Raw genomic sequence first — 13,153 nt, 5'->3', positions numbered from 1 at the left:
TAAACATATAGATAAGATAGCCCCCTGTCCCCAAAGGGCTCACATTCTAAAAAGAAACATAAGGCAGATACCAGCAACACCACTGGAGGGATGCTGTTCTGAGGCTGGATAGGGCCAGTTCCCCTCCCCCTGCTCAATATAAGAGAATTACCACTTTAAATGATGTCTCTTTGCTCAGTTAGCAGGGGTAGATTTGTACCTACTAAGCTGAATCCATTGTAGCTGAAGTACCCATAAGATGATTTATAGATAAGCAGATTCAAAGTGTTCCCCTCCCCACATCTCACCTCACAGTCCCGTAATCATGTCTCTGTGAGGCAAATGCCTCTTCCATTGGTGGTTGCTAGGACAGTAATCTTAACTCGCCCAGCTGCAGTGGCATCAAGTATAGAGTCAGCCCACAACATCTCATACATCTTAGTGTTGCTCTGGTGCAGTAGTCCTTGTGCCTCTGCTTTGGTGCTACTTTTCTGATGCAGTGTGGCTCACAGAATTAGGTCATTAGTCACCTAGGACAACCAGCAACTGAATTTCTGCATGCCTGAACTAGTGACTGTATGGTGAATTATTTTTATACCAATAACTGCAGGTGTTTGCTAAAGTCCAGTCTTGTATTTCTCTCTCTCTTTTTCTCCCCAGACTTGAGATCTCTTGAAAGAGAGCAGCTCTAAATCACTGTCATTTTAGAGAGCTGTACTTTTGTTGATTGACAAACTGCAGTGATTTACCAAAGCTTGGCACATGATGCTGCAACTAAAAATGTTTTGCAAAAAGAAATGATTGAAAACCTACAACTTAAGGTGGATTTTTGACATACGGAAGGATTTTTGCTGCACAGCAACAATGGCCTCCTCAAGACCGGTGTCAAGAACACCCCGGGACATTACTGGTGTCATGCAGAGGCTCCAAGGTAAGTGACTGAGAGCTTCTAAGTGTTGCTATATTAATTTCTTCAGATGTCATTGAAATTCAGTGGAGCATAGGGGTTTAAGACTAATCCCCAGGAAACCTTTGGGGATGTGTTGTTGAAATGAATGGGACCTGTGCTCTTTTGTTTCATTTTAAATCCAGATGAAATTGCCGATGACTTTTATCTTCAGTTTGCAACCCACTAATAATATGCTTATGATAATAATCTCTCTAATTCTGCTCTACAAGGATCATTTAGAAGCATAGGAGGGGTATTGGCTGAGATTCAGAGCTGAAGTCAGTCACTGGTCTATGCCATGCACCTTCTATGAATTGCTTCTGTTCTTTTGCCCAGTTATGTGTGATAACCTTCTTTGGCTAGCAGATCAACAAATGAAGTAATGTTTTTGCACTGTTCTAAATATTTCAGATCTCTTGCAGCCTTCAGATTAATAAGTTGCAAGCATGTCTGTAAGCATGTAGGAGAGGAAAGGTGACTGTACTTATAATGAAGACAAGAGTCTCTACCCAGAACTCATGGAGACATTTGGAAACATTTAGAAGCCTTCTATCATTTGTACAGAAAAAGGTTATGGCAATTGTGGGATGCTTTGTTTTTTTTAGCATTCAATTGTGATTTGTTTCTTTAAAATTGCAAGTAGTTGGTTTTGGTACTGCAGTTCGTCAGTACCACAGTTAAGAAGTGTCAGCTGTTCTTCTCCAGGGAATTATTCACACTTAGCTTCAGGCTTTGGGGTAAACGTTGAGTGAAGCCACTTCGAAGTACACTCGCAGCATTGAAGGAAGCAGCCCCTCTCTTCTGCTCTCCGTTTTCTTTTGAAACAAGTCCACATGGCAGGCGCTAGTGTTTTCATTCTAGCCAATGGGTGGGGTGGGGGGAAGAGCTCCCTGCAGAGATAAATCTGCATTTGTAAAGAGAGTATGCCTCTTATCATGCTAATGATTCTACATCAGTTCCTCTCCCATTTGCTCCTGCATTTTCAGAAAAAGGAGCTCAAAATCAGCATTTTAAAAACCCGGACATACGTCGAGATAAGCTAGAATTCGCATCACAAAACCAGATTTATTTGTGGAGTGGGTCTAAAAATCTTGAAGGGATTTAGGAGGTAAGTTTGGTTGGTATGTGAATGCACACACTCTCTTCTGAAGGAGATTTGGGGCACAAGCCCTGTGTGTAAAGCCTCCAGTACCCTAAGTCCACAACTTAGCAATCCTGGGTTTGCAGCACGACTTGAAGTGAATGGCATTGAGCAGCCACTCCCATCCTGCTCAACAGCCCTGCTCCCTAGACTGCAGCACATGCTGATGCGACCCTGCCCCTTTGCTGGCTTTCCTCCCTTAAAAGCCTAGCTCCTGCCCCAGACACCCACCCTCTTCCCCACTGGCTTTCTGGGGTGTACTGGAAAATGCATCCATCTGAGTGCAAGCAGTGGTGGTAGCCAGTGTTCTTTCTAATTTTTTTAATCTGTGTGTGGAATGGGTTTTGTTTTGGGTGGCAGTATCAAGGCAGTGTGTGCGCATGCGCATTCATAGTGGGACCTTCCTGCTTGAACCTGAGTGGGATCTAAAATTATCTGAGCAGACATTAAAAAACAAACAAACTGTTGAGCGCCTTAGAGGGAACACTGGCGGAAGCTCTTTTGGCAGAGGACTTCTTATCGCTGTTGTAATGCTGTGCATGCAAACATTAGTGCCGTCTACTCCCTCTTTCCTCCAGCAGCAGCAACAATTAAGTGCTGGGGCAAGGGGCAGAGTAAAAATGAGAGCACTCCACTAGCGTTTGCATTCACAGCATCGCAGTAGTGATGAGGGGCCAGCCGTCAAAGGAGGTGCCACCACTATGGAACAAATGTTTGAAGTGTCTAATGTGGTGTGCCCCAGAAGGCTGGCAGTGAGGGCAGAAGGCAGCATCAGGCCATGGGATGGGCCAGTGAGGGAGGCAAGGGGGTGGTGCCGTAGCTGGGAGTGGTAGAAAGAAACAAATCGAGCAAAGCCCATAGTTACGGGCAGTGAAGGTGAGGCAGGGCAGCAGCCCCAGACAGGTGGGTGATACTTGTGGTGGGGGTGGCATGCTCACTGTCTGAGGCCATCACTTCACCTGTCAGCATGAAAGAGCTGCCCCTTTATATTTATATTGATCTGCTGGGATCGACTTAACTCCTGTTAGGTGGTAGCGTTGAAAAACACGAGATGTATTCAACAGCGATTCAAATTTAATATCAAACTATGAAATTATAATATTGTTTATATTATAAATATCTGGATTTAACCTTCTGATTTTCATAGTGTAAAGTATGAACAGTATAGTATATTTTCTATTATAAGCAATCATTGTTAATGCAAAGTCAGTGCAAAACCAAAACTAAAATTCTTATTCCATTTGAGAGGGGATAGGGCTGTAGCTCAGTAGAAGAGAAGAACACATGCTTTGCATGCAGCAGTTTCTTCGTCGGGTATTACCAGGTAGGGTAAGAAAAGACTGCTGTTTAAAACTCTGAAGAGTTGTTGCCTATCAGTGTAGACGATATAGTCAGTGTTGGCAACTAGTGTTTCAGCTCGGTCAAAGGCAGTTTTCTGTGCAATCCTATAGACTGCAACCAAAAGCAGAATTAAAGCTGTGGTTATAGTAAACCACATTACATGTACTTGGTTGAATTTTTTCTTATCAAACATTTAAGTTCAACTAATTTTGGCTGTTGGAAAACGTTTACAGAATTGGGAAAATTGATGCAGGAACTCAATTTATGGAAACAAGCTTGATGTACTTTGGCTTTGGAGGGCATGGAGAATGACTAGGGGCAATGCTGTTGGAGAAGTTCCACATTTGGATTACCGAAAACACCAGTCAGACCTCTTTTGATTTCCAAGGTTTTAATCCAAGAAAGTGATTTATGCATGCTTATGGAAACTCAGGGGTGTAGCAAGGTTGGAATGGGCCCAGAGACAAGATTTTAAAATGGGCCCCCCCCAAAGTCCAGGGCCTCCGCACACCCCAGGCCCCCAAGGATTTAAGTCTGATATTCCAAAATAAGTATGCTGCCTGGAAATACATTTCACTGAATACACACACACACACGTCACAATATATAGTGATATACATTGAGTACTATACATTTGTTTTACTTTTAATGCCTAGAACACACTAGAAAGATGAATGATTAAAATGGACCCCTTGCTGCAGATTAGCAAAGGAGACTTTCAACCATGCAGGGTGAGCCTATGTTTGTTTTCTCAGAATTCTGAACAAATTCAGTCAAATTCGATTCCAGGAGGTTTTTCATAGGAGGCTTTTAAAGCCCTTTAACACACATCTCCTCTGGAATAGAGGTGCTGCATTCACATGTTGGCCAGATTGACCCTGAAGTCCCTGCAAGTTATTGGGGAGCAGTTCACACGCAAGAAAAATAAAATAAAATAAAAGCACAAGACATGCTTCACAGTTCTCACTCAGACCTTCTGGGTTGCAAAACAACTTGAACATAAGTGCATTTATAAATGAATGAATGAATGAATGAATAAAATAAATATAATACTGTTTCTTCCAGAAGTTTTTGTAATTTTCTGCCATGAAACAAGCCACTTATAGGACTTTTTAGACAGTTTTTTTTAAGCCAGCAAATTTTCCAAGCTGTTTAAAAATAAATATTCAGAGACTTCTCAGTCCCTCCCCCCGATATCAAAGCCCTATGGCAAGCAGATGCCTATATATCCAGGGGGGGGGGGAAGGAAGGTAACCACAAAAAGGAGTTCACACTCTACCTGGCAGCAGGGGGTCTTCTGCTGCAGAGAACAGTGGAGGCCTCTCTGGCTGCCTCCTCCTTCCTGGCTGGCTTGGGCCCTACTGGAGTTCAGGCTTCACAGAGGCCTACACGAGGCCTCCGTGGAAGCCCCGCCCACCCGCCGATCAGCTGAGAGGCGGGAGAAAAGGAGCTCTTCGCAGCTTGCCTGCTGCCTCGATTGCCGGCCAGGAGAACAAGCTGGAGAGACGGCGAACAGGGCAAGTGGCTGAGGGGCCTTGGGGCTGGGCAGGGGGCAATGGGGAGTCACGTGAGGTGCCTCTGGGGGGCCCCTCCAGGCAGTGGGGCCCCCAGACAACTGTCTCCCCTTGCCCGATCGTTGTTACACGCCTGTGGAAACTGCATGTTCAGCTGGAGCCTCAAATACCACTTTTGAAAGAGAGAGCTGTGTTCATTTTTTTAAAGGTTTGCTTCTTTGGGTCCAAGGACTGTAGCTATTACAGAGGAGGTTTCAGCTGCATCAGAGGAGTTTTCAGCTGCACTGTGTGGTTATCTTGTGCATCATGCTTTTTTGGATCTTGAACAAAAAGTATTAGATTGTTCTCTGAAGTCATAATGCAGAGGTATCCCGCAGGGCACCATATTGTCTCCAATATTGTTTAACATCTACATGAAACCACTGGGAGAGATCATCAGAAGATTTGGTGCAGGGTATTCTGATGACACTCAAATCTGTTTCTCCATGTCAACATCATCAGGAGAAGGCATAACCTCTCTAAATGCCTGCCTGGAGATGGTAATGGGCTGGATGAGGAATAACAAACTGAGGCTGAATCCAGGTAACATGGAGGTACTTATTGTGCAGGGTCAGGAGATGACTTTGATCTGCCAGTTCTGGATGGGGTCACACTTCCTCAGAAGGAACAGGTGTGCAGTCTGTGGGTGCTTCTTGATCCAAGCCTCTCTCTGGTGTCCCGGGTTGAGGCAGTGGCCAGAGGTGCTTTCTATCAGTTTCGGCTGATATGCCAGCTATATCCATTTCTTGAGATAAACAACCTTAGCACAGTGGTGCATATGCTGGTAGCCTCCAGATATGACTACTGCAATGTGCTCTATGTGGGGCTGCTTTTGTACATAGTCTGGAAACTACAGTTGGTGCAGAATGCATCTCCCTTAACCTTGTTTTCAAGGATGGCCCTGTGGGTGGGTTTGCTGCCGTGGTGCTACCAGCATCATGCCCAATTCCAGCAGTTCACACGTGCATGCCAAACCAGGCTGTGCTCCCTTAGCCTGGTTTTGCACGTGTGTGTGTGTGTGTGTGTGTGTGTGTGTGTGTGTGTGAATAGCCTCAATCTGTGGCAAAAATGTGCCCTTTCAAATTTCTAGATTCTCTCAATATTTTATGTATTATTGCTGGCTATTGATATGATGAACATGGAGGGAGGTGTATAATATGTTTATAGACCAACTATTGTGGTAACTATGGAGCTGTTAATCTCTGATTCAGTGTGCTTATGCGTCAGGTTTGTTAAAAAATGGACATTTGTGAAATGTCTAAATACATGAGAGTAATTTAGCAGAAGGGGAGTGGGGGGAGGCAGTAAATTGGCACATGGAGCTTCTTTACTGTATCCACAGCCTCCTGTTTGCTCACTTCCTTGCCTCTAAAAAAAAAAGGGTTTCATTCTACATTATGAGTGTCTGGCTTCTGCTGCAAGATCAAGCAGGAGTTAAATATTTCACCTCTGCTGAGCTGGAGTACAATTCTTTTTTTAGGCTGTGGTCCTGCATTATGGATGAGCAGACAATCTGCAGTGCAGACTCTTTTGGCCTTCATGAATTAAGAGTTTCATCTCTAGCAGATGTCGAGCATAATTGGTGTAAGGATTGTAAAGGATCTGTAAATTTAAAAGAGCTATCTATGTCAGGTCTGCCCAGCTTGTGACCTACCAGACCAAATACAGCCCTCTAGTTGTGTATTCTGACTTGCAAGGTACTTGAATCTTGTCACTGGTCTTGCTATGGATAGGGAGTGAAAATGGGAGTCTTAGTTAGTACGACATGTTCCTTGAAAACCCCCTTTTGTCTTTTTCTGCACTTTTTTTCACTGTTCTCAGTGTTGTTTCTCTTCAGTGCCACTTTCTCCTTGTTTCTCTTCAGTACCACTTTCCCCTTGGAATGTCCTCCTTCTTTTCTCTGAGTGATCCCAGCCAGCCAGGATGCTTATAATAAATGTGATGACATAAGATTATATATAGCCAATGCCCACAAAGAAAATTTAGAGTGAATGCAGGAAGCATTGTCATTGTTGGGGAGGGAGCAACTTGATAGATATTTTTGCTCCTGTTTCCAGTGCTCTGCCATCCCCAGAACCACCCAAGTGGTGGGATTTTCACCGGAGGAGAAAATATTTTTAAAAAGTAACCACCATTATGACTTAGACCCTATTTATTCATTTTTCCACAGCCCGAGGAGGTCATCCTCCAATAGTATGGGTTGTGGACCGAACATGCTCCAAAGACAGGACCAAAATAGAACTGAAGGCGTGGCTAGCTTCCTGCCTGGGAGGTGGCAAAACCACAGTTCCGGTCCTGTCTTTGCTCCATGAACAGGTCTTCGATTTTTGCTCTTGCTATCTGGCCTAATTCTGGTGGTTGTTTTTTTAATTGAGCTAGCTTTTGTGAGCTCCTTCCTTTTGCTCCGATTTTAGTATTGTGCCAGGGTAGGAAGGAAGTAGATTATTCTATAAAAAAAACCTAAATTCTGACTGATATCTATTTGGCTTATTGGCTCTCTTTTACTTTTGTTTCAGTCGCAGTCAGTGTTTTTTGGTTTCTACTGCCTTGTGCAGAGTTACCATGCTGGTGCCACTTTAGAGGGCTCTCTCTCCAATGGCCCACTCTTGGATGGCAGAGGCAAGTCTCATTTTCGAGATCCTCCTTCTCCTAACAAACATACCAGTTTGACGTTGCTTCACAGTGAGCATTTTGCACCTCCTTCAGTAGCCCACTTTTTAAATAAAAAGCCAAAAAAGAAATCCAAACACTTGGATGACAAGAGGGACAAAAAGGAAAAGACCGGGACATCTGCAAAGAAATGATTGACGCTGGCAGCTGCTGTGCAACTGAGTGAGCGGCTCCTCCTACAGGCTTTGTGCAAGGAATGTCTCCCTTGCCATTTACTGCAGCCCACAGACACTTCCTTACAGCCCTCGAGTCAGGGTGAGATCATGTTACAGCCTCCGATCCCTTCCCTTGCTCCGCTTGAGGAGGTGATCGAGATTTTACCTCTGGTGGAGAAGTTGATGCCTGTTGAATCTACAGCTCCTGCCGAGAGGCTCCTATGGAAGGCGAACTTCCTGCAGCTCCCTCCACCCCTCCTGTGCCTCTCTGCCCAGTCACTGCTCCTGGGCAAGTCCCTCTGGAGCACCCCATGGAACGCTCTCCTCCGGGGCGCCTCGCATCTGACGTCTCCTCCACCTCCCTTCTAGAGCAAGATGCAGAACCAGCAAGGCCAAGCACTCCACTTAAACAGCCTCCGATTGCCCCTATTCCAAGGGCAGACCTCTTTCCTCCAGATTGTGCGGCGAGGCAGTGTTCCTCTCTTATCAAAGCACAACTCACGCCTCCTCCTCCTGTTTGCTTCCTTCTCTACCTCCCCCCCCCGCCCTACCCCCTATCCCCAGGGCTGATTGCACCCTTCCAGATCCTCATCACCAGCCTCTAGCCCTCTGAGACAGCCCATTGAAAAGGGGCCATTTTCAACCTCTCTGTAGAACAGCACACAGAAAGGGAAGGGCTAGGTCTCTTTCTTCTGAAAGGGCTCCCTCTTTCAAATGCCCTGCTCCCTGCCCTTGCCTCCTGATGCTGTTCCTCTCTCTCCTACTGTACTGCATCCTCCACCTGTGGCAGTCTCGCCTACCCCTCTCTCTAACCTACTTACAGCACATGCTAGCATATCTGACTGAGAGGTGGTCCTTAGTGACAAAAATAATAATTCCTCACTGTCTGAGAAAGAAGAGGGGAAACTTTCTGATGAGAATGCACAGACTCCTGTTCCCTCCTCCATATGCCTTTTCTCTTCTGATTTTGAAGTCATGTTATTTAAGGCGAAGTGCACTATTAATGATGTTACTCCTCAAGATACATCCCTGTCCACATCATTTTTAGATCATAATGTTTTTCCTTCCAGCTCTACACAGACTACTATGGTCCCTTTTCCGTCTCTGTTTAGGGCAGGCCTGCTCAACTTAGGCCCACCAGCTGTTTTTGAACTACAACTCCCATAATCCCCAGCCACAGAGGCCAATAGCCTGGGATTATGGGAATTGTAGGCCAACATCTGCAGGAGGGCCGAAGTTGAGCAGCCCTGGTTTAGGGACATCATGCTAGCTGAATGGGCTGCTCCCACCTCTAACAAGTCAGTGGGTCTTATCCTCAAAAAGCTTTATACCCTGTCCCAGGACGTATCTACACTCTTGGAGGTTCCTTCAGTGGATCCACCAGTGGCCCAGTTGGTCTCAGCCTTGGTGGTGGTCAAAGAGGGAGATGAACAATTAAGATCCCCTGAGGATTGTAAATCTCGTTTCCTCCTACATAAAAACCACACTTCCTCTGCCACTGTCATAAAGGCTGCCACCACGAATTATATTTTTGCCAGAACCTCTATGCTTTGGATTAAAGAACTAGCAGCCTTGGTACCACCTGAGCTTACCAAATTCCACCAAGGCCTTAACAAATTGGCCAAGGCCATGGCCCTCATGGCCGATTCCAGTTTAGACTGCATTCAATACGCAGTCATGAAGCCATGGCCTGAGGAGTAGCGGTCTGACTTTCCCTTTGGCTAAAACATTGGAATGTGGATCAATCCAGAATAAACCTGTCATCCACTCCTTTTTCAGAGACCTGCCTCTTTGGCCAATCCTTAGATCCAGTGTTCTCTCTAATTTTTTTCATCTGTGTGGAATGAAATTTGTTCTGGGTGGCAGTATGTGCATTGGCAGTGTGTGCTTATGTGCATTCACTATGGGGCCTTCCTGATCCAAAATGAGTGGGATCTAAAATTAACTGAGCGGACATCAAAAAAAATGTGAGCACCTTAGAGGGAACACTGGTTAGATCCTATTCTAATAGAGACCAAGAATAAGAAAAAAAAAGCACTCTCATAGAAAATTTAGATGGCCATTGAGGTTCAACGACCCTAATTTTTATCCCTTCAGGAATTTTCCCCGAGGGTCATCTTCTTCCTCCAGAGATACTAGAAGCAACACATACTGTCCCGCCTGGCACAACCAGTGGCATTAGAGGGGAGGAGGTGCACACAGAGGTCGATCTACCTGCTCCTTTCCACCCTCCTCTACCCAGTTCCCCCCCCGTAAACAATGACTATGCACCAGTAGGAGCCAGACTTCTCCACTTTTATCCACAGTGGGAAGCCACCATGCAAGATAGCTGGTTACTCCTAGCAGTCGCCCATGGCTATGCCTTGGGCTTCGAACTTCATCCTCCAGACCACGTCACCATTTCCCTGAAGTCCAAGGAGCTGACCAAACATCATTGGATGAGTCTGGCCATTCAACATCTTTTCCAGGTCAATGCCATTGAATCTGTACCATTGACCAAATTATGGTGTGGCGTTTATTCACTCTTATTTTTGGTACCCCAAAAGGACGGTTCTTGGAGGACAGTGCTAAGCCTGGAACTTCTGAACCACTTTATTCATAAGCGAAAATTCTGGATGGAATCTCTCCATACCATCAAAGAAGCAGTATCAGCCCAAGACTTCCTGGCCTCACCGAGGCCTACCTTCATGTTCCTATTCTGCCAATTCAACGACAGTATCTCAAGTTCTATTAAACCGGTCTCCGTTACCAGTACAGAGCCCTCTCCAGCCAGATGTGGTGATCCTGAAGCCTGACCCTACCTTTCTGCCCAAAGTTAATTCTACCTTTCTTTGTTCACAGGGCATGGTGCTCCCATCTTTCTGCCCTTTGCCAGTACATCCTAAAGAATGGATTTGGCATTCTCTCTATCTTCGGCATTGCCTTACAGATTTATCTACATAGAACCAAGGCCATCAGAGGTTCCGAGTCCCTGTTTGTGTCCTTCCATCAGTCGTCCCTAGGTGCCAAGGTTACCAAGAACACATTATCTACCTGGATTAAATCTTGTCTTTGATTAGCTTCTGAGTCCAACAATCTACCTATACTTTGTGGCATCACGGTTCATTCCACCCGCAACGCGATGACGTCTGCAGCTTTTTTGGCAAATACTCCCTTGTTGGAGATATGCAAGGCGGCCACATGGTCTTCTATTACACCTTTCATCAAGCATTATAAAATTTCCTCATTGCATTCTACACAGGCTGCCCTTGGCCGCACAGTCCTCCAACAAATAGTCTGAGTCACATCCCTCTTCTGCTCACCCTCTACTCTTTTCTGCTTGGGTATGTCCCATTCTATTGGAGGATGACCTCCTAGGCTGTGGAAAAACAAACATTAGTCTTACCGTGAAAGGTTCTTTTTCACAGCTGAGGTCATCCATCCCACCCAAGGATGTGTAATTTTTTCACTAGTCTGGGACTCCCTTTTTGTTGGGTGGGAGTGACTTCCAAGGGTCATTAGCTTTGTAGGCTTTTTATGTTTTTCCTATTTTTTCATTTTTTCCTCTTTACTATGTTTGTTCTGTTTCCAAATTTTTCTTGGAGCACATTAGTCCCAGAACTGGGTTTTTGCCACCTCCTAGGCAGGAAGCTAGCCATGCCTTCAATTCAATTTTGGTCCTGTCTTTGGAGCATTCTCAGTCCACAACCCATACTATTAGACGATGGCCTCCTCGGCTGTGAAAAATAACCTTTCATGGTAAGACCAACGTTTCTGTCTTATAACATGTCTTCTTTTTGTGTGTAAAGTGCTATGCAAATGGATGATGGAATATACTCAAGTAAAAATACTCCATATACTTTTATGATAATGATAATGATAATGATAACATTTATAAACCACCCCATCCAGAGACTCTGGGTGGTGTACAACTTTTTTAAAAAATATAAAACACACAATTCAAACACAATGCTAATAACAATATAAAAACAATTAAAAATGATTAAAACTATTTTAAACCAATTAAAATACTGTTAAAAAAAACCAACATCACTTTAGAAGCCTTGGAAGGCCAGGCCAAACAAAGAGGTTTTTAGGGCTCTCTTAAAGGCCGACAGCGAGCATAAACTGCAGATATCTGCCAGGAGTGCATTCCATAGACCAGGAGCAGCTACAGAAAAGGCCCGGTTCCAAGTCGCCACCAGACGTACCGGTGATAATTGGAGACAGACCTCTCCAGATGACTTCAGTGAGCGATGGGGATCATACTGAAGAAGGTGCTCTCTAAGGTAACCCAGACCCAGGCCGTTCAGAGCTTTAAAGGTAATAATCAGCACTTTGTATTTCGCCCGGAAACATATCGGCAGCCAGTGCAACTGTTTTAAAACAGGCATAATATGGTCTCTCCGGGTTACCCCAGAGACCAATCTGGCTGCCGCATTTTGGACTAACTGAAGTTTCCAAACTATGTACAAAGGCAGCCCCACGTAGAGTGCACTGCAGTAGTCAAGCCTGGAGGTTACCAGCTGATGCACCACTGTTTTGAGATTGTTCTCTTCAAGGAATGGACGCAGCTGTCAAATCAGCCGAAGCTGACAGAAAGCGCTCCTGGCCATAGCCTCCACCTGAGATACCATGGTGAGGCCTGGATCCAAGAGCACTCGCAAGCTGCGTACCTGTTCCTTCCGGAGGAGAGTAACCCCATCCAGCACAGGAAGATCTAACTCATTTCTTAAATTCCGATCCCCCACAAAGAGCACCTTCGTCTTGCTTGGATTCAGCTTCAATTTGTTATCCTTCATCTGGCCCATTACTGCCTGTAGGCAGGCATTTAGAGAATGAGTGCCATTTCCTGAAGATGAAAATGAGAAGTAGATTTGGGTGTCATCAGCATACTGATAACATTCAGCACCAAATCTCCTGATGACCTCACCCAGCAGTTTCATGTAGATATTAAAAAGATATTATACTCATTTTTAGGTATGAAGTTTTAAGTATTTGTTTACTTAATTACTTTTAGTTCTGTATTGTTTGAAAGGCCTACAAGGACAGGAAATATGTGCCACTCAGCTCATTCATAAGCTTGTAATTACCTTAGTAAAATTCTTTAGACTTAAATTATTTTGTAGTTGCACAGAAACTCTCAAATTGTTATACTTTATTATTATGTCTTGGCTGAGATTACAGCTTTAACATTGAATGTGAAAGGCTTGAACATAGTAATCAAATGACATTGCATAGCATATTTGTTTTAAAAAGCAATAAACAAATAATGTGTATTCAAGGAATAAACACAAAACATAAGGGTGAGCATATTTTATTTATGTATTTATTTAATACATTTCTATACTGCCCCAAACCAAATTCTCGGGGCGGTTCACAATAA

At 44.5% G+C, this 13,153-nt stretch overlaps 1 protein-coding gene across 17 annotated transcripts in view; it reads left to right on the top strand.

Annotated features, from left to right (window-relative positions):
• The window catches only part of SYNE1 (spectrin repeat containing nuclear envelope protein 1), a 575,028-nt gene that overhangs the window by 19,466 nt on the left and 542,409 nt on the right, over positions 1-13,153 (top strand). For all 17 annotated transcript variants that reach the window (XM_053292895.1, XM_053292839.1, XM_053292877.1 and 14 more), the window contains exon 2: positions 640-910. In XM_053292895.1, coding sequence (XP_053148870.1) covers positions 844-910 — 67 coding nt within the window. In that variant the 5' untranslated portion in view covers positions 640-843. The remainder of the gene's footprint in view (positions 1-639; positions 911-13,153) is intronic.

This window comes from Hemicordylus capensis, chromosome 1 (assembly GCF_027244095.1).
Source record: "Hemicordylus capensis ecotype Gifberg chromosome 1, rHemCap1.1.pri, whole genome shotgun sequence".
Lineage (NCBI taxonomy): Eukaryota > Metazoa > Chordata > Lepidosauria > Squamata > Cordylidae > Hemicordylus > Hemicordylus capensis.
Note: the sequence above shows the minus strand (reverse complement) of the source record. Positions and strands in the feature narration are given on the sequence as shown.